Source organism: Lagopus muta, chromosome 18 (assembly GCF_023343835.1).
Source record: "Lagopus muta isolate bLagMut1 chromosome 18, bLagMut1 primary, whole genome shotgun sequence".
Taxonomy (NCBI): Eukaryota; Metazoa; Chordata; class Aves; order Galliformes; family Phasianidae; genus Lagopus; species Lagopus muta.
This window is the reverse complement of record NC_064450.1, coordinates 8,034,177-8,054,857: the sequence shown is the minus strand read 5'-3', so window position 1 is coordinate 8,054,857 and position 20,681 is coordinate 8,034,177. Positions and strand designations below refer to the sequence as shown.

The following is a 20,681-nucleotide window of genomic DNA, read 5'->3' as shown; positions in this document are numbered from 1 at the left end:
GTTTGCCATGTTTCCTATTAGGTTGTAAGCGTAAGTGCCAATGTTTTCCTCTCCACACCAAATATGACTAGTCACAATTAATCTTCATTCATTACTTCTGCTTCAAATAACACTATTTTTTCCAGAAATTGCACACGCTCCCATGGTTTAATCCTATAGTCAAACATTTTTTCATACCTTATCATAGAAGAGATTCAATACTGCTGGGATAACCATGCAAAAGGATAATTACAACTGGGGGTGCCATGAGTTCACTGAGGAATGGACATCATGATTCCCAGGCTCCAGGTTAATTCTACCCATTACTTTCTGGATATCTGTGGATAACTTATATCTCAGTTTGCTCTTCTGCAAAGCAGATTTAGAAACAGAAGAGACCTATGAAATGCTGTAGGTTAGAGAATTCCTTTTCTAGTCAACTCACAGCTGTTTCTTTTTGCTGGTACATCATCAGGTAGTTCTACACAAATTATTTCCTATAGAGCAGCAGGAACTAGCTTCATTTAAGACAGTATTTCACAGTTTAAATCATGCAGAAACAAGAACAGATTTCTCCTAATTTGACAGGTCTAGCTTTTCCACAACTTCAAACACTTCTTTTAGCGGAAAATATGTGGACACCCTACTGAAGAACAAGACCGCAAAGCCTCTGCTCTTCCTTCACATCTTAGGAAGCAGCAGGTGGAAGCAATCACACCAACAGCATTTCCCAGCATCAGAATTTCAGAAGCCATTATGTTTGCCGGGTTCTTGCCACAGATAAAGAAGAATTAGCAACAACTCCATTCCAAGGCAGTCGGTGTCAGCAGGAGCCTGTTGTTGTTGCTTTCAGCACAGACAAGTCAGCAGACTGACACACAGGCCATCAGACATTTATTTCAGCCCTTGCCCTGAATTAAGTATCTGCCAAATAAATACGGCTAGCTCTTAAGTCAAGCTGGGTAACACCAAAATAGTACACAACAAAACAAAGCTACTAACAAATTAACCAAGAGAGTTAACGACTCTCCTCTCCCCTTTTGCTCCTGTCATTTTCTAAAGCTCAAAACACAGCCTAATGGGTGACTAGATTTTAACTTCAGAAATAGTTTGCATTTTCTTGAAATAAGAGTGACTCACCCTGTCACTTACTCATAATCACTGTGGATTATTGCGTGTGGAAATGCATTCTGCCAAAAGCAGGGCTTGTTGGTGGATAGGTTAAATACACTTTCTGTGGTTAAAAATAAAGTATTGGTCTATCAGGCATCTAAAGATGACTGCTCAGTGTCCTATTAACTCAGTATGTTAAACAACTCTGAGACCAGTACCTTGTGACAGAAAAGTAGAGATAACATTATTCAGCAAGGATTTTCAATTGTCATCCCAGAGAGAGTCAAATAACTGTATACATGCTAAAAAGCAACTGAAGTCAGTTGTGCATTTTAAAACAGCAGTACCTGAAAAAAAACATGCTTAGAAGACTATACCTTACATTAAATATTTAGTCTTGTTAAACACTCAGGAATTAGCACATAGTGGCTTCCTGTAATTACAGGGTAATTCTTGATAGGTTTCATCTTTTTCTTTAAAGAAAAGCTAAAGCACGTCATTCCCGAGTCCTTCACATTAGAAGAAACTGCATGCCAACCTCTTAAAAGCAGAGAGGAACAACTGTGGTGCTGCCTGTAGCACCCTCTGCTGGGAGATGAATTATTTTACAGAATTAGACACCTAAAATTACTCAAGAATTCTGAATTATGTTTCACAACCCACGGACATAACTACATGGCACCAGGAGCTTTATGAAAGCTGGTTTTGCATAACTACTTTTATATAGGCTAGCTCCTTAGTTCTCTACAGACATTTACACAACTCTGTAACTGCATGTGTTTTTAGGTCAAAGTTGGAGATTCCACAGCACAGTGAAGACAACAGAAGTCTTTACTGCAGAGGCATAAAATACCTTTGTGGTTGTCTTCTGTTGCTGCTCTTAATATTTCTCAGAATATTTAAAGCCTCAGCATTACAAGGCAAATGATTCCTTCTACTTTAGCATAATGGGAATAGTGTAATCACATCCTACGAGCGCTGCAGTATCTGTGCTGCTAGACTTGTGCTCTACCCATCAGTCCAGCATTGTGCCACCTCTTTGTCCCTGCCAAGAGTTTATTGGGCAGTTGTCACCAAGCATATTTAATCATCTCCTATTTAGCAGCACCATTATCTCTAGAGGACAGATAGAGACAGAACACTGAAACATGAACTTCACCAAAACATATAATAGCATTACTATACCTACTAGGTGCAATAACTGATTGCAAAGCTTACTTGCTATAGCTTTGTTCTGGGCCAGGATAAAGCAGTAGTCAAAAGCAAGAAACCATCAATCAGTTCAGGAACATCTCTTACAGCAGAAGCTCACAACTCCCTGTTGATGTGATGTACCAGCAATGTAAGTCTATACAGCCATGGTCTTAGCTCCATGGATGAACTCCATGCTTGGAGATCAGCAGAAACAAGCTCATGCTAGCTCAGTTCCTTGATGCAGTATAGCCAGAGACTTTTCTCTACAAGAAAGCCTATTGCTGTTAACCATAAAAATAGAAGCAGACACATACACAAAGGATTGATACCTCTTGTAACAGTACCATGATCCAGTAGTACATGACATCTGAGTTTAATCAACACTTCTATCATAAGATAAAGCTATTTGAAAATCTGAGAAACTTGTGTAAGCATAAGCTTGGCCCCATTTGCTGTAGCACAGCAGATTTCTACTCTTATCCCATTTCTTCTTCAGCTGGAACTCTTGCTGAAGCATACATAGATCAGCCACTTTTCCTTTTGTGTAACAGACCGTAGCAGCGTTGCATACGGTAACCAAAGCAAGAATGGTATCTACTACTTCAAAGGAGTCATTGCTCAAGTACTAACAGCACATAAGAATAACAGTAATTTATTTAGGAAAAGCTACCTTTTTAAGATCAGATGTCTTCTGTGAAGAACTGAGTTACATCCAAATCTGACTCTTGTAAGCATTTTAAGATAGATAGGAAGGTATATAACAAGACCAGATATTATTACAAAGTTCCCTTTTTAAACAGGTAACTAAGGTAACTTCTTTAAGCTCTAAGGATCTGTGCTAAGACTATCTGAATAACCTTACCATTGATTAACCAACTTTGGAATCAAGTTTCGTGATTTACTACAGCATTCTTACCATCATGTATGTTCTGATTCATGGCATTTACCATACCAGTTCCTAGCTCCCGTTCAAGAACGCAATTGACACAATTAATTTGATGTATTGTTAACACTTTATTGAACTTGAAACGAATCCTCCTTAAAAGCTTACTCAGTGTTTTGATTGTAATGTTACACAGAGCAAGGGGTTACATTTAAAAAGAAGCTTATACTACCTACTTGCATTCTTGTGTGAGACAGAGACAGTAAAAGGCCAGAAGACAGAAGTGAGAAGATGTATTTACAAGAACGTCAGAATGAATTTAACAGTTAAAAAATTCACATATGTACAGTTTTGAACTGTTCAAGTATGTTTCAGCTGGACAAAGTGCTAGAGGTCACAAAAAAAAAAAAAAAAGGGGGGGGGCTATTAAGACACAGAAGTGGCAGCATTCATATGCCAAGTGGCTTGCAGATGGTTGCAGTGTGTGCAGCATCTAGAAGTTGAAAGTATTGGGAGTACTGCCCTGAATTTGGAAAGTATAACTAGCAGCAGTAGATTCCGGTACAACATTCTGGTCCTCCTCCTCCTAGAAGGAAACAAAGTTGGAAAGATCAGTAACATTTCAATCAATTAATCAGTGCTAGACTACAAAAGCAGAGTGAAGTTACACAGCAGCCACTTACTTCTGCTGAGAAATATTTTTCAATCAGGCTGGCTGAGGCCTTGTACACCTGTTCATTTTCATGTGACTGAAGAGCTTCAATTTTGTCTAGAGCTCCACACTCCTCAATCATGAGGCAAAGTTTCTCAGTCTCGTTTATCTTCTCAGCAGCCTGGAAAAGACAATCATGAAGTAACATCAAAGGTGTATGGTGCTAACTACTGAAAAACAGCTGGCAGCAACCTGGACAGCAACTGAACATACTGCATCCACATACCAGGAAGATATTAGAAACAGCATCCAAAATTACTAGCACAGTTTTGCTGTCTTTAGCAGTGAGGAGATTCAGTAGAGGCTCAACAACACCAGCCTGAACAAGATACACGATCTGGTCAATTGTTCCACCGCTTGTGTAGTTAGTCACAGCCCACACAGCTTCTTTTTGAGATTTGAAATCTCCCTATGAAGGTGAAAAAAAAAAAGTATTAGAATACAGACAACAATAACAAGCTGAAGCCATAGCACAGTAGATGCAACTTTTGTTTACCTTCCTCAGAACACCAATGAGATACGGCACAAGGCCATGATCCACAACTTGCTGAATCTGGTCCTGACGTCCAGCTGTGATGTTGGACATTGTCCATGCAGCTTCTTTTTGAATGTTGTTTTTATGATGAGATAGGAGGCTCGGAAAGACAGATAGGGCTCCTGAATCAATAACAATCTGTGTCTGCTCATCAGTACCAGTAACAATATTTCCTATGGCTCTCAGTGAAGGAGTCTGAAACAGATGTGAAAGCAGTAATTACAAAAAAAGTGTCATCTAAGCCACGCTTGATGAAACAGCCATCATTTATGATTCTCTGCTCCAGCCTTCTAGTTAACAGCTTGATAATAAGACAAGCTTAAAGCTCATAATGAGCATTATATAGACAGATGTTAAACACATTCGGACTACATACCTTCGAGACCCATCTGCAAACTACTCAGGACAGAAAGTTTAAGTATTGATATAGTAATTACGCTACTGATGCAGTGTAGTTACATTGCATAAAGAGCCTAATTCTAAACACTGTTTCTGGAGGGAGTATTTCCAACTATAGTGTAGAACTGAAGCCAAGCTTTAAAGAACATTGATCGTCATCCTGGCCTGTGTGTCAAGGCCACTCTTCAACAGTAGCCTATGCCTCAACTGGGATAGTTCTCAGTCAAGATAGAAGCTCAAGACTCATGTATACAAAACCTGGAAGAAGCATCAGATTTCTGTATGACAAGATTCTTCAGTTTAAATGAATGCTATTATAACCCCAGTTTTATCCACAAAACAAGTTAAGCAGTGGCAACTTCCAGGCCCAATAGCTTACCACTATTGGCAGTTCACCACATCCCAGCAGCTTGACGAGCTGTGGCACCAATCCAGTTTTCACAACAACTTCTATCCTGTCATTGGAACCATCTGTCAGATAGGAGAGTGCCCAGCACGTGTCTGCTAACACCTCATGATCATCGTGATGCAAGAGTCGGACGAGGGTTGGAAGAATCTGCTCAATAGCTTCCAAGGGTGGTGCAGGATTCTTGTTACGACACAAGTTTGAGAGGGTCCAGGTAACATTGCGTAAATATCCAGACTGCAAGAGTTGAAATAAACCATTAACATCTGTTACTTTAACTCTTGGCTCACTCATCAGCAATTGTACTTTGAGTAACACTGTAAACTTACAGCCAGAGAGGAGAGATCAGGAACAGCTAGGAGAGTTAGCAGTGGTTCAATTGCACCAAATTTAATAACTAGATCCCTGTAGATAGAACCATCCCCTATGAAGATAATGAAAAAAAAAACACCTGTTAAGGAACAGAAGTATGCATGTATACAATCACTGATGGTGGAACATGATATTACACTTAAGGGCTAGATAAGAAATAAGTAAAATAGGAAAAAAGGCTGTTTTGATGGTTAAGTCTTATAAAAACACAAATGTAAGAAAACAATGCAGTTATAACACTATATTTTAGAGAATGGGATCCAACATTGGCAGGTCAAGTAACCCTGAAAGGCGCATGAAAAACTTCAGTATGCTGTTGATATGAGAGTACTAGTAACTGTTACTACTAGCAACTGCTACAAAGCAAAGAGCATCCGCCATCACATGCACAGTTACATGAGCCTCTTGCTTCCTCCTTCAAGTCAGTAGACACAGCAGAGCTCACTGATAGAAGTCAAAAGCCTCTGAGGGAAAAGTTCTGTGTCCTAGCATGGTTATATAGCTTTTTGAAACTTGAATTTTAATATGTGACCCATTTAATACATCTTACAGGTTGCCAGGTTATACATGACATAAGCCTAGAGTGAAGGTAAAGACTTGTCCACAGCACACTCTACATGGTAGATCACATATGTACTTGAACATCACCAAGGTAGTTTCCAAGCTCAGCATGCTATACACAACAAATCTAATAGTGTTCGTTTATTTCAAGAAAAGGAATTAGGTTTGAAAGTTATGTAGCATATTGACATACCTGCAATATTTCCTAATGCCCACACAGCTTGTTCACTGATGTGAATGTGAGGAGAGGCCAGAAGTGAAATAAAGGCTGGGATAGCCCCACCATCCACTACCGCCTTGGTTTGCTCTGATGTGCCAGAAGCAATGTTGGTAAGCGCCCAGGCAGATTCAAACTGAATAGGACTACAGTCTGCTCTACTCAAGAAGGAGACAAATTTTGGAATCAAACCAGCCTGAATTATGTTGTCTATGGGGGGCTGTTTCTCTCTTGAAAGGAGTTTCCTAAGGAGGGATACAAACAGGAAGCGTTATTTGCATTTGCAGAGATCTGAACAGATTCCACTAAGTCAGTATAAAATCATCCACAACAACAAACAAGTGAGAGAGAAGGACTAAGGCAGGCAAAGTAAAAATACAAGAAGGGAAAATTCAGACAAGCTACAGACAGCTTAAACACTAGCTTCCTAAAGCTAGTGAGCATTGTTCAGGTATATCTTTACTTCATGAGAGGCTCTGTTACAACTCCAAAAGCAAAGCAGACCTGCAAGTTACAATACATACAAGTCAACAGACACTGCTCAATAGACAAAAGGGTAGAGACTGTCAGAAGCAGCACTGGGGTAAAAGCTTCCTAGAGTTTAGCAACTTACTTTAGATCTGATAAGGTGAGAGGAAGTTTGGCATACTTGCACTCAGAACATTCAGAAGCCACATGGTCTCTATAATATTGTGACTAAAATAATTATTCCTAAATATTGTATATAAAGCCAATTTATGTGTCCATTGAAGCACTGTCTGATGAGAAGAGCCATAGTTGTTGCCCTTCAGTGTTTAGGCTCACAAGCCAAACCTTTGGCCACGCCTAGTTACTGACTTGCACACAGAGTTGGTTACTTCTCATTTCCTTACCTGGCAGCTTGAGTAGCCTGCAACTGAAGCTCCATATTATTGCTATTAACTCCCTTGACTATTTCTTCAACAGACCAGTGTGCAGAAACCTGTACAAAAAAAGTTCCATGAGCACTTTGCTGGGAGAGGCACACATCTGTGGAAGTCTTTACACAGTGCCAGGAAGAGGCCACAGTTCAGTCACATCCTTCAATAAAAGTTATGCCCTTATGTGACACTCCAGAAATTCAGCTAGTTTAATCTATAGTTATTTGAACTACTGAAAACTTGGTTTCATGTGACCGATACATAGAGACAGCAAGTTTGAACAACTGCCCAAGCTCTTTACAAGATACCTCAGCAGCAGCACTGAGAAGAGGATAAATATTGCACATGCTCACAAGCTACTTAAGGATCTAAGTTGTAGTCTATTGAAGTTATTATCACAGCCTTCAGTTGGTAACATGCATGTAGCTGTGCATCCCACAAGAGAAGAAATTTGTATTAGTGTGGCCACTGAAGTTGTTGCTACTTGTTCTGGGTACCTACTTACCTGATTGCTCCTATTTTCCTGAAGGGGAGAAGTGGCCTCGTCTGGAAAAGTGCTGACATTTCTTCTTTTAAGCATCTGGTCATCTTTTTTAGCTTTCCTCAATTCTACATTGACTTCAATACGCCGCCTTCTCATTTCCTAGAGAAAACCATTCATATTAAGTTCTTTACTTTTACAACTCTATTTATGAAGTACTGATAGCTAGCTATAATATTTACCCACGTTTGAATACTTACTGTAGTATCTTTTCCTTTGTTTTTGAATCTGTTCAAGCGAGCTGCTGTATTGGTATTCTCATTAGAGGACATCTTGCTTAGAGTTCAAAAGACAAACGAGGAGAAAAAAGCCTGAAAACCAGAGTAAATGGTAAACATTAGAAGCTTAGGTCACAGAAACACAAAAAGATAGACTCAAGATTTGAATCCAAGAGAATAGCAAATACATTAACACCCTCTGACTTGATATTAGTAATAAGATATTAGTAATGTAACAAGCTGCCTTTTAAAAAAGCTTAGCTGCTACAGCAGCCTCTAGTATTAACAGAACACATTTTAAACACCCTCTTAGCCACAAACATCATTTTCATTCCCACAGACAGCATTTCAGAACACATAAGCTATTTCTTTTATGTCCTAAGGATCTATGGCACAGGCTGCCACCCACACCCACCCCTCTCGAGAAGAGCAGAGCCCTGGCACCAGGAAGGCCCTTTGAGCGAGCTCACCACGTCGGTGCAGCCAGCAGCTACACCACCAACGAAGCAGGCTTCCACAAGGCCAGCTCCAAGGTGAACCACTACAGAAAAGCTACCTTTACCTCATACACAGCCCCACCAAAACGCGAAAACCTCTCAGGGACATGCCAACCCCATCGGATTCATTTTTAGTAGCAGTATGAGACCGCAGAGACCCAGAAAGCTCCAGAGCAGAAGCCGAGAGTGCCCCACCGCCAACAGAGCCCAGCCCCTTCAGACACAGCAGCACACGCTCCACACCTCCGCCGCACCACCCTGCTCCTCACAGCACCTCTGCGGCACCCCCTCCTTTCCGGCTCCGCACCTCGGCTACAGATTCCACACACGAGCCGCCCCCAGCCAAGGACCACGCTGCCACTAACCTCGGCGGCTCCAGGCGGGATTTAAATTTCCCGCTCCCTCCCTCTGCCATTGGCCAGTTCGAGCCATAGCAACGTTCTGATTGGTCGGTTTGAAATGCGGCTCATCTCGCGATGAAAGGGAGAAAATCTCCGCCGTGCTCCCGGAAGAGCGCAGCGAACGTCACGCACTCAAACCGCCGCCCGCCCTCCCGGCACTACAACTCCCAGCACCCAATGCGCCGCACGCGAGGCCGGAACCCTGGGGACCGACGGCCGTGGCGTGCTGGGATTTGTAGTTTCGTGCCGCCTGGGCAACGAGTGCGGCGGCCACGGGTTTACAGTACCCGGAGTGGGCAGAGAGCATGGAGGTTCTTCTCGCTCATGCTGCCCGTCCTGAGCGATTTGCGTCAGTAACACATCATTTCCTCACGTACAGCTTCACTTCTGCATCACTAACCATCAGTCATCGAGGGCTTCTACCGAATTCCCCTTGTGATCCCAATCCCATAAATGCGGTGTAGGAATGTCCTGTAGGAATTGAAGGCAATCCAGCAGCAACCAGTACGAACCAAAATAAAATCATACAACCATTACTGTGGATCCCAGCCAAGGAACCACAGCTGCCAGAACCCCAGCACTTCAATACCTATGAAGGACAAATCGGGGTAAAAAGATCACATCGATTCCTACCAATTAAATGCATTAACCACTGCATTAAACAGACCGTACCGACCTGGAGAGGCACACAGCAGTTAGCAAAGATAAATTGAGCGAAGAAGGAATTACCAGCCATGTTTTACATGGCTGGTTTTGTGCCTTACTATCCTGCTCTCTATAATAACATCCTTCAGCGTTCAAGCAAGGGTAAGGAAGTCAAGAGAAAGCACGTCAGTCAACCGAAATGGCAAATAGGGAAAATTAAAAAAAAAAAAAAGTTGAAATTGAGCTAAAACACCCGGCAGGCCAAAGAAGAGGCACGGCGGCGTGCAGGGGTGGTCATCAATGGCTGCAGGGCGCTGTGTGGAGCAGTGTGCCCAGGGTGGGAGCACAGGGATGGGCGCTGCAGGGCAGGGAGGGCTGCAAGGAGCCGAGCCGTGCGCGGCCATTGAAGGCCTCTTCCACGTGCGGGGCGGCGGCCTAAAGGGCGGCGAGAGGGCGGGCAGCTGAGGGAAACCAACGGGTTACTGCAGAACGGGGCGCACGGCGCGGATGGGATGGGCGGCCCCGCACAGATTGAACTGCGCCTGAGGTAATGGGGACAGCAGAGGGAGAACAAGAGATAAAAGCGCCGCAGCTGCTCACGGGAGAGCGCTGCGAGAGGAGTAGATGGGGCGGGGCTGCTGCCGGCGCCGCACCACAGCCTAGGGGCGGGAAGTGGCGCTTCGGGAGGCCGTGAGGGGGAGAGTTTTTAAAGGAGAGGACCTCGGGGAAGGCGGCCGGCGGCGGATCTCCTCAGGCAGCCACCCGCGGGAGGGAACGGCGCTCACGTCCTCGCGCCGCGCTGAGGGAAGCAACGACCACCGCGCGTGACAGACTGAGGCGCGCGGGACAGGGGAGGGGCCGAGGCGCGAGCCCACCTCTGAGGGCCGCACAGGACCGCGCGAAGCTCAAGGGGCGGAGCCTCGGGGAGGCACTGACGAGGGCGGGGCCTCCCGCTCATGAGCAGGGAGAGCGTTAAAGCGCTGCAGGGGCGGAGCCAGCGCCTCCGGGCGGGGCTCTTACGGCACGGCGCTCGCAGCTTTTGCTGGGTGACCCAGTGGCCTAATGGATAAGGCATCAGCCTCCGGAGCTGGGGATTGTGGGTTCGAGTCCCATCTGGGTCGTGCCGCCGATGTTTTGTGGCAGCTTGGTACATTCAGCGCGGGTGTCTCCCGCCAAGTAGCTCGTAGCGCAGTGCGTGCACTCCTCACTTTTGGCCGCAACCGCAGCGGCTCCGAGCCCCTCCGCCGCTCTCCTCCCGGCTCCGTCGGCGGGGTGCCGAGCGCGGTGCCGGTACCGCCGCCCCCTGCTTCCCCTCGGAGCAGCAGCAAGGTGCGCGGAACGGAGCGGTCGTCGGTTCGCCGTGCGGCTGAGCGAGCGATGAGAGGCTCCGCAGAGCTGCCGGTACTTCGGGCGGCCCGGTCCGACTGCCGAGCCGAGGCAGCGCGCAGCGCGGACAGCTGGGCCGTGGCTGCGCTGCCCTGGGCGGCTCTCGGCGCCGGGAGGTGCGACGCGGCCGTTCCGGCGGTCACAACGGGGCTTCGGTCCGGTAACGAGATCGCCTGTTTCGGCGGGATAAACCTGCTTAAACGCAGCGACCCACATGGGGGTCGGTTTGGGGTGTAAAATTTTGCACGTCAGCTCATAGAAATCGAGAAATAAAGCGGTGTCTGCGGTCAGCAGGGCTTCCCCTCGCGCCGGGCGATAACCGCTGCACGGGAGCGGTCCCTCGGCAGGCGATGCTCCGGCCGCGCGGTTGGAGCCCTCGGGTTCCTGCGGTATCGCTCAGCTTTGGCTGCCTGTCCGCCGCCCAGCAGAGCCTGGCGCTCTCCGGCTCTCCTCGAGCAATTCCGCGGGCAGAGCGAGGCGCTCCCTCAATCTCGCCGCGAGCCTCCCGTCCATCCGTTACGCACTGTGGGGCTGTGGGTGCGGGCTTGGTGCTGCTCCAGGGGGCTGTCCGGCGGCGGTTCCCGTTTCCCCTAAGGCTGCCTCTCATTAGCATGAATCGGGGGAAGGGCATAAAAGACTCCGCTTCGTTTTGAGGCTGGAAAAAAAAAAAAGAAAGAAAAAAAAAGAAAAACAAAACTTTTACTTCAAAATGACAACCAAAGCGCTCTGGCTCCTCTGCTTTGTCATTAGATCGTCTTGCAGCTCGGTGGCCGGTAAGTTCCACACAGCGGGGCTGGGCACACATCTGTCTGCGGTGTTAGGGGAGGTTAAAGGCATTTCCACAAATTCTCACCAAAGCAGCCCACTGTCCAGCAAGTTGTAGCACGAATAATGTAAAGGCTTAGGAAAGAAACAGGTTGGGAATGTAAACTGTAGTAGCTGCTTTGTTGGGGTCAGAAAGAACGAGGAGCACCTGCCTGAAGCAGGCAGGCAGCTGGTGCTGTGCATCCATCCTGCCTGCACTGGTCTGCAGGTGAAGTTTGCCTTCGTTCTGCATGTGAGATTTCTCCATTTGCATGTGGTCGTGCCCTTTTACTCTCTTTCTCTGCGCTGATAAATTCTGGGTCTAGAATTTATCCCCTGGAGCAAGCTGTCATGAACAAACGTGTATCTTATTTCTGCAACTAAAGGTGATCTATTCCATAAGGAAGGAGAAGTCCAGGAACTGATGATGGGGCAGTTGTATTTCTTAGGTTGCAAGAGGTGCACGGGAACATGCTGGTGTTGCAGAACGAGGCTCAGCATCCTGAACAGATGGAGTAGGGACAAATGAACCATTTCTCGTTACAGTCCGTGACTGAGAGGGCTCAATAAACTGACAGAAAAGTGCATTTATATATAAAAGCCAAATCTAAAACACCTGCTCAGAGCACACAGCTTCATATGGGAACAGCTCCATAACACCCTTGCCTATTAATTTCCTCAGCTTGGACTTCTTCCACCCTTTTCTTCATGGGCATTCTTTTGACTTTACATGTGGCCAGCCCAAATATCAGGGAATCTTTCCCATGACAGCAGCTGGTGAGAGCAGAGGGGGAGAAATGGCAAGGTCAGCAGCTGAGAGTCAGTTATGGAAGATAAACCAGGATGTTGTTCATCTGTGTAAGTCAAATATCTCTTTTCACACAAGGAGTCAGGATCAGCCTCCTACACAGTGCTAACCACAGAGCGAACACCCAGACAGCGGCTGTGTGTGGGTGAACTGCTCTAAAACCCTGCACTGGCCAACTAAAGGGAGGGCTCAAGCACAGGGAGGGAGAACTGCAAGAGGCAATTTCTCTCTTCCCAGCATAAAAGAAAAGTCTTTTGCTTTGTGAGCTCCGAGCAATCAAGGTGAAATATAAACTAAGCTCTAGGTAACTGTGCAGCTTGCACAAACAGTGCCATTAAGCCTGTCCCTTTGTCACTGCAGTCCCAGACGCTTCCTGTCTTTTTCAGCTCTTGTCCTCTCAGCTTAAGAAAAGGCTTGAAATAATTGTTACTCAGCAGCAATAGCCTAGCTACCAGACTAGGTCTTCTTGGACTCCCATACAACTCTGTAGTGCAAAAGTCAGAGATCCAAAACTGTGGATAAAGATCTTTTCAGTAGCGTTCAAAGCCGAAAGCCGCTGAAAAGTCCAGATGACATTGTCAATAAGGCATCCCATGGATGGGAAAACCAAATAGTTCTGTTGTCATGGTCTTTTAAATAAGCATCCCAAATGGCAATGTGAATTTTGTTTCCTCAGATGCTCCCTGGAGATTCAGGCTTTTGAGAAAAGGGTTTGTTTATAAGTGATGTTTTTAATTTACAACAATAATAAAGTAAAAATGCAAATCTCCTGTGTTTTGCTCACAGCTGCATTCTCTGTATCAGGCCTTCTGTGGCTGAATACAGACAAATGAAGGGCTCCGTTTTATCAGTTGAGCTGTGAGTTATGCCATCGTGCACTCGAAGGCCTCATTTATGGAGCAGACATCCAATCTGCCAGGTTTATTATCACATGGACATGGAATAATAAACAATTCTGACTTGCTCTCTCTCTCTTTCTTTTCTTTTTTTCTTTTCTTTCTTTTTTAATGCAGGATCCCTGCCCTGTGCTGAGAAAGCCAGCCAGTCTCTCAGCAAATATGGGTGTAACTCAGCAGATGCTACACCCGGCCAAGCCAAACTGCCAGCCTGGGCCACCACTAGAGAGGATCCCACCGAATACCAATTTCTGTCTCCCACCAACCTGCAGCACCCAAAACCTCCTGAAATCACCTCCCTCTCTTCAGACAAAAAGAAACGAACCAAGCCTTCTACTGAAAACAGCACAGGGCTGAGGAAACACCTCCTGCAGCATGGAGGGACCCTGCCTCTGGAACCTGCAAGCGAGGGGCCTTCTCCCACCTCCTTTGACTTGAACCAGGCAAACAGAAAGCAGGCAGACAGGCGGCTGGCGGAGGCTGCTAACAGCGTGTCAGCTCATTTCCAGCACACAGCAACTTCCTACCATAAGATCACATCCTTACTGGGGGCTCATCCTTTTCTAGAGTCTGGAACAGCAGAGTCAGCTGATCCTAACGTGCTGGATCATTTCAACCGACCAGGCAAGGTAAACCCCTACAAAAGCACTGAATTGCTGCAGATGATCAGCAAACCCTCCTGGGTCACCAACCGCCAGCCACCCAGCTTGCCACACCATTTCAGCTTGCTGAAGAAAGGTAAGGGAGGAGACTGCTCCAGTAAGGAAGGCTGTGAGCTTTCCACAGGTTGGGTGCCACAATTTGAATAAAATATCCCAGAAGGGCACATTGCTGTCCCTCAGTCTCTGTGCCTGTTCTAGGTGCTGATATGGAGAAGGCATGTCTGACCGAGTGCAGGAAAGAGAGAGATGAAGTGGAGGCCTACTGCACAAGTGAATTTGGTAAGCTGTCTTCCATGAGCCACACAAAGCCAAAGCCATCTTTGTTGATGTATTCCTTGACACTTCTGCTTTTAGGGTACTACTTCACTACATATATTAGGTAACCATTAAGTGCATTAAAGGGAGCCATCACAGCTGTTTGTAAGAGTACTGTGACAATAGTACCAAGTCTTACATTACTCTTTCTCTGCCTTGGACCAGTGCTCTTTTTCCCCCGTTTTCTCCACTTTCCACTCCAAATCAGAAGGCAGAGCTCTTGTTGCTGATCTACAGAATTGAAGACCAACAGTTTTCAATACTCTGATGTTAAACAGTGTAGCTGTATAGCAGCCTATACTACCTAGAACAAGTTTGTGATCCGGGGGGTAAAGATGCCAACAAAAATAAATAGTAACCAGCACAGCATGCGTTCTGTATAGAGGATTCCTCATGACATTCCTTAGGATTCATGTCTTCAGTCCCTGCATCCAAGCTGGTATAGCTAAAGATGTTAGAAAATAACTTGGTAATGTTGTACTGAAGAGCATTTTCTGACTGAAATCTTTCCTTACACTTATGACATCAAATAGCAACTTTTTCCCACAGTATTTTAAGAGATGAGCAGAATACATGCCTACCGGTAGCAGATGTTTCCATTTGCAGAATATAAACACGTTATAAGACATCTGTTTTCTCTAAATGGAGAAGTCAGGAAGTGCTTTCTACAAACGTTATGTATTTTTATTATTATTTGTTTTACAACTCTTGCATTCCTGTCAAACATAGGCCTTACAGTGACACAACCTTTGGACCTCTCAGCCTTTCACAAACAGCAGTCTCCTCCAAGTCTTACACTGAAGAAGCCGGGTACAAAAGAAGACATCAGCCAAGTTCCATTGCTGTGATCACAGAGAGAATTTTCAGTTCTCTATGTTTACAGCCACAGACCGAATCAAAGTTCTCAGTGATGCGGGTGGAATGCCAGCTACAGCAGTTCTTAATACCTAACACAGTTGTTGTTTTCCAGTTCCACAACTTATTAAAACCAGAAATTGAGTAGATAGCATGCAGAAATTGTCTGATAGCATGACGTTGCCTTCTTGGTGCCCTTGCTGCTTGATGTGATGAGGGCCTTTCCTTTCAAATCCAAAGTGGTTTATTAGTAGGTTAACTTTGGACCACACTGTGGTGTTGAAAACTTGTAAGTTTTACTTTGTCAAGTAAGTATTTTGAATATCAGGTGAGGAACAATTCTAAAACCATCGCTTTAATTTGAACCTTTTATAAACTTCCCTTAGATCTCGGAGCTGTAAAGAACAGAAATGTTAGTAAGTCATCCAGTGTCATAATTAGAAGCAACTGCTACCTTCAGTCCTGCCAATTACTGCACCAAATAATTTCTGTGCTGGTATTTACAGCACTTTAAATGAATTTACCTTGAGTTGCCACTACGATACGTAATCTTGTGCTTCTTTTTTCTTGCCCTTAAAACAGCAGTGAATGGAATTGTTTATAACATGGAAAGACTGGGGAGTGGAGTCCACTTGGTTACACTTTTGGTAAACAGTGATGGCCTGTACAAGATGAGTCGCCTCTTTATTACTCCTGATGGCTTCTTCTTCCGAGTTCACATTCTAGTTGTGGATTCTTTCAACTGCAGCAAGCCATGTCCAGACTTCAAACTTGGTAAACAATTCCAGCTAAATCCACTCTACTGTTCCTCCTGCATGCAGTGCAATTTTAGTTTGCCTCCATTCAAAAGGCTCATCCTGGGTTATTTTCAAAACAAAAAAAGTGCTTAAACTGGAGGGTTGTTTCTACCCTACTTCTGCAACTTGGTAAGAGACCCACCTGCATGAAGGCATCAGGTAGCAGCACAGCTCTTCAACTTCATCCAGTTCCAAGATGATTGCAAAGGTTTCTAGGATTGCTTAAACAAAATTAAGCAGGAGCATAAGCTCTTTGTAAATAGTCTAGTTTCCCTTCTAAATGCAGATTTATCAAATACCAGCATTTCCCCACTAAACCTTCTAGTTGCAGAACAACTGAATAATTAATTCATGTGCAAGTAGAACCCCCAAGTCCCAGGATGTATTTTGCTAGGGTCTAACTTTTTATCTATTCATATATCTATTGTCCTTACTGTCAGTGCAGTGAATGAATCAATGTTTTCTTCATAACACAGAAATCTCATTTCCCTTGCAGGCAGCAGATACATCGTGATGGGTCAGATCTACCACAAGAGAAGACAGATCCCTGCAAACCTAGTGCAGTTCCTGCGTGGGCACCTGAGGCCAGGGGATGGCTTGATTGCAAGCAGCAGCAGCTACGTGAAGAGATTCAACAGGAAAAGGAGCCGCAAAGTGCAAGGGGCTCGCACTAAATGTAGATAAGGCTTCGTAAGCTCCTCCTGTAACGCAGGCAGCAGTAGAATTCACCTACACCTAAACATAATGATTTAGCAACAGTGGGAGGTAGTTCTACTGATGTCTGAAACTGATTGTAATAGCACTTGCATTTGTGCTGTAGTGAACGCTAGCTGAATGTTCTGATTAGCCACCTATAACATAGCACAAAAGTCCATCTACAGTAACTGGTCGTAACCTTGCTCTAGCTGTTTTCAGAGCCACAGGCTATTGCCTCCTCTGCTGTAACGTACCACTAATAATCTGTAGTGATTGCTCAGTGAAATTCTGAAGACATGGTTCTTAGGTACACAAGAAGTAACCGTACTTCCAAGCCCCTCACCTCAAACAAACCTTAGAGGATGTCAAATCTATAGAGAATGTCAGTTGCGTTTTCACTCAGCTCTAAGTATTATATACATGTGATGCAAAAGAAACCAACAAAACCAAGTATCTTTCATATTATGTTGGTCTCCTCAAATACACTTCTTTAGACAGAATTGAGTTTTCATATAAAGCTTATAAAGTAGTGTATTCATATACTTGAATAATTAACAACTAACTGAAAGCAAATCAAGTAACTACACAACGCAAATGCCCAATTAGGCTTACAAATTATGGCAGAAGTTCCTGCCAAGGAATGCAAACTGAGCGTGCAATTGCAAGCACATTTTGTATGCCTGGCTACCTTGTCAGTTCCTTAAAAGTTCAGCTTTAGAACTCTGTACTGAATGTTATCTTCCCATGAGAATTATCAAAGTTGCACTTGCACATCAGGAGTTATTCTGAATCAAAGACACAACCCTTTAGCACCATTAAGCAGTGGAGATTTAAGAATTATATAAATGTTCTGCAAAGGGCATCTCTTAATGTTTACTGCTCCAGCAGTCAGTATTCACAAACTCTAAGTCTGTACAATAAATGAATAAAGTGTTCACAGGGTTCTCAGTTCAGTGTTTTTCTGGGTTTCAAAAGATCAAAAAAGATTATGCAGAGAGTATTAAATGGGAGCATCTCCTTGCTGGAAGGATCACCTGGTGATTTCAAGGCACAGTTCAAATCTGCCTACTTCAAACAACGGAGTAGAAAAATAACTGCTAACTACTATTGTTAGTAAGACAAAATATTCTTGCCAAAGCAGTAGCTCTGACAGTATTTGCAAGTATCCCTACAAATAAGCCACTAGAATCTTAATGGCAACAAAAAGTTTAATTTTCTTTTTCTTTTTACCAATTCTACCTCAGATAAATCCTCAGCTTGGTTTAGAGTCACTGAGAAGCTATGGAGCAGAGCATGTGGGATAAGTCGCATGTATGAGATACTTCTTGATCTGGAATAGGAGACAAAATACCATCAGTGAACATCCTACATTTTAGGACCTAGAAAACTGTTGCTATAGGACATAAACTCACCAGTAGTTCGTGTTCATCTAAAATATACCATCTCACTTCTGCAGTGTGAAAGAGGTCATACAGAGCATAGCGTACATAGCTGGAATTTTCCCAAGACTTTAATTAAGAGGGCTCCTGATTTGGCAAAATCATTCCTGGCAGTGATTCTGAGGGTGGGACAGGGGAAGGAAGGAGGAAGGGTTACATGTGCATCTCAAGTTTCTTTGTTTCTATTTTCAAATGCAGCCCAGGGACTAATGAGCAAGTCCCAGATCAATCATCTGCCCAGAATAGCAACTACGCACCCATCCCCACCTCCAAGACGTCATCGTAATCTAAAGCAGGCAAAGCAGGGGTGCAAAAACACAACCAAGATGGGACATGGCCACAGATGTTATCTCAGAAGATAACAGCATACCACTGCCAATGACATCCAAACCCAAAGTAAAAGGCCAGCAACCCACACAGCCTCTACTGCTACCTCAGGTACAAGTGCTGCTCTAGAAGCAAGCCTGAACAGCAGTGGATTCCATTCTCCCTGTTTACATCACAAGGCCACCTTCTTTTCCCTTTCTTTCTTGGAAGGTGTTCCTTAAAATATTACCACAACAGCCAAGCAACAAACCACTGCATTTCACAGCCCAACTGCAATGCAGCTGGAGGGAAGCATCACTACTGTTTTCTGACCAGGCCTATCACGTGCTACAGGATTGAAGAAAAACATTCTGAGTCACGTGGAATTCCAAAATGTAGCACTTACCATTAAAAAAACCCACAGCATTGAGCACACTGAAAAGAAGATGTTACTTAGATGCAATAGTTGCAATGCTAAGTGAGATATCTCACAACAGATCGTTTTGTTTCCCCCCCAGAACACACACAAACATTCTGCAGCCAACACACAGAAACCCAGGTGCAGAGCAATGTTGTCTTCCTGCCCTCCTAGGAGATATTCATGGCTTTTGGGTAAGCTTGACTTTTTAACCACCTTTAAATCCACATTAACCGTTTGATGAACTGAATTTAGGTCATAGGAAATTGATTGAAAGTTGTCTGAGAAACAAAAATCAAGCCAGAATGGTTCACATGATCAACATCTATGTTACAATACATGACTATTTTGAAACATGCTATTATTTATAAGAAATTAAAAGGAAGATGACTGAACAGAGATCACAGATCTTAGGAACTTACCATACTTTTAGGAAGGTGGGAATTAATAACTTTTACAAGACCGCTTTCATCCAGAAACACCTTTTAACTAAAAATATCACCTCTAATAAACCAAGACAAATGCCTCACTGCATTCATCGGCAATTGAAAAACTCAAGGCAGCTTTCAGCAAGATGAAATCACGTGCATGGATTATTTCCCTGATGAAACTGATTCACTAGCAATCAGACCTAATCTGGAAAAGCCAAGACCTACAACAACGCCACAACATCACCAATGGTTTCATTAGAAACACCACCAAATCAATGTCAAGCACGTTATTTTATTTGTCTAGGATGATGTGTCCTTTCAGGTACAAAAAAAGTACTCTTCAATTTGCCACAGGTTTTTAAAAACATAGCAGTCTATTGCCTACAGGTAGGAAAGTTTTAAATGTCATATAGTACAGAAATATTACCAAGTTCTGATGAAATGCAAGGTATGTTAAAACACTGTTAGAAGCTGTAATTTTTTCCTTTCTGCATTAAAAACACAATGCGTACAATATGCAGCATTTTTATCTTAAATGTCAAGGACAACATAACCTAAATGCAACTACTCCTCTTTAACTTCAAGAAGCGTAAATGGATAACTGTTTTCACACTGAGCAATTATTTTTGTCACATATAGGTTAAATGACAACATTTGAACGTACAAAAAACCATGGGTTTTATTAGATAAAATTATCCCAGAAGTATCTGTACACCTGAGCCTGTGAGTATAAGAAAGTGTGGTCAGTAGCAACATCTTTAAGAAAAAACAACAAGGAAGGTTCTTGCATAGCAAGGTGTGAGGTTAAACCCAGGAGGAGCTTATTCATACATCAGGGAAATCCCAGCTCACTGAACAGAAGTTAACTGCGAATCAGTGCAAAAGCTTAAGTCAAATGGTTGGAGAGCTGCATACAAATCATGGCTCAGTAACTAGATTTAGGAAATAGGAGACAGTCATTTACGCAGTATGCAAGTGAGAAAGAAAAAGAAACACCTGCAAATTGCATCTTCTTTTGACTACAACTTACTCTTCTCGCCAGCAACTCCTTATACAGGAAACGACAAAGCCATCTGGAACGCCTCTCATAGATACACTGACACCTGGAACTGTACATTTCTAGGGTACTTGGTAAGATATCACTTAGTTCAGCAGTGGGCAGTGCCATCTCACCAAACGCTTCCTACCACGTTACCCGTTACAGTAATTTTGGCACCAGTGTAGGAATTCTGTAACGGGATAACAGCTGCTTAGAAAAGAGAAGTTCTAAATGCCACCTCGGGAGCCAAGTCAGAT

The 20,681-nt window shown here is 44.0% G+C and overlaps 2 protein-coding genes and 1 non-coding gene across 6 annotated transcripts; 2 read left to right on the top strand and 1 right to left on the bottom strand.

The window, feature by feature from the left end:
• Positions 1-3,567: 3,567 nt before the first annotated feature.
• On the bottom strand, positions 3,568-10,397 carry KPNA2 (karyopherin subunit alpha 2). 4 transcript variants are annotated; one of them, XM_048965393.1, is made up of 11 exons: positions 10,293-10,397; positions 8,012-8,122; positions 7,776-7,913; positions 7,244-7,332; positions 6,348-6,616; positions 5,551-5,645; positions 5,195-5,458; positions 4,378-4,611; positions 4,108-4,290; positions 3,853-4,002; positions 3,568-3,755 (listed from the first exon to the last, which is right to left on the bottom strand). In XM_048965393.1, the coding sequence occupies exons 2-11, from the start codon at positions 8,081-8,083 to the stop codon at positions 3,663-3,665; spliced, it is 1,587 nt and encodes a 528-aa protein (XP_048821350.1). In that variant the 5' UTR covers positions 8,084-8,122; positions 10,293-10,397; the 3' UTR covers positions 3,568-3,662. The 4 variants fall into 4 exon arrangements, with proteins under 4 accessions (XP_048821350.1, XP_048821348.1, XP_048821347.1 ...); XM_048965391.1 differs by lacking the exon at positions 10,293-10,397 and adding an exon at positions 8,834-8,942; XM_048965390.1 differs by lacking the exon at positions 10,293-10,397 and adding an exon at positions 8,770-8,895.
• Positions 10,398-10,620: 223 nt separating this feature from the next.
• Positions 10,621-10,693, top strand: TRNAR-CCG (transfer RNA arginine (anticodon CCG)). The gene has a single exon. It is a non-coding gene; the product is annotated as a tRNA-Arg (tRNA).
• An 868-nt stretch (positions 10,694-11,561) lies between these two features.
• On the top strand, positions 11,562-20,670 carry C18H17orf58 (chromosome 18 C17orf58 homolog). Its single transcript, XM_048964781.1, has 5 exons — positions 11,562-11,731; positions 13,584-14,204; positions 14,327-14,407; positions 15,881-16,072; positions 16,592-20,670. Exons 1-5 carry the CDS (start codon positions 11,668-11,670, stop codon positions 16,777-16,779), a joined length of 1,146 nt encoding a protein of 381 aa, XP_048820738.1. The 5' UTR covers positions 11,562-11,667; the 3' UTR covers positions 16,780-20,670.
• Positions 20,671-20,681: the final 11 nt, after the last annotated feature.

Bases quoted from the DNA above. Each gene is read 5' to 3' on its own strand.
- KPNA2 (XM_048965393.1), bottom strand. From the start codon at position 8,083: ATGTCCTCTAATGAGAATACCAATACAGCAGCTCGCTTGAACAGATTC. The intron at 6,617-7,243 runs GTAAGGAAATGA...ATCCCTCCTTAG, and splicing joins CAGGCTACTCAAGCTGCCAG to GAAACTCCTTTCAAGAGAGA. The intron at 4,291-4,377 runs GTAAACAAAAGT...TCACCTTCATAG, and splicing joins TCATTGGTGTTCTGAGGAAG to GGAGATTTCAAATCTCAAAA.
- C18H17orf58 (XM_048964781.1), top strand. From the start codon at position 11,668: ATGACAACCAAAGCGCTCTGGCTCCTCTGCTTTGTCATTAGATCGTCT. The intron at 11,732-13,583 runs GTAAGTTCCACA...TTTTTAATGCAG, and splicing joins GTCTTGCAGCTCGGTGGCCG to GATCCCTGCCCTGTGCTGAG. The intron at 14,408-15,880 runs GTAAGCTGTCTT...CCCTTAAAACAG, and splicing joins CTACTGCACAAGTGAATTTG to CAGTGAATGGAATTGTTTAT.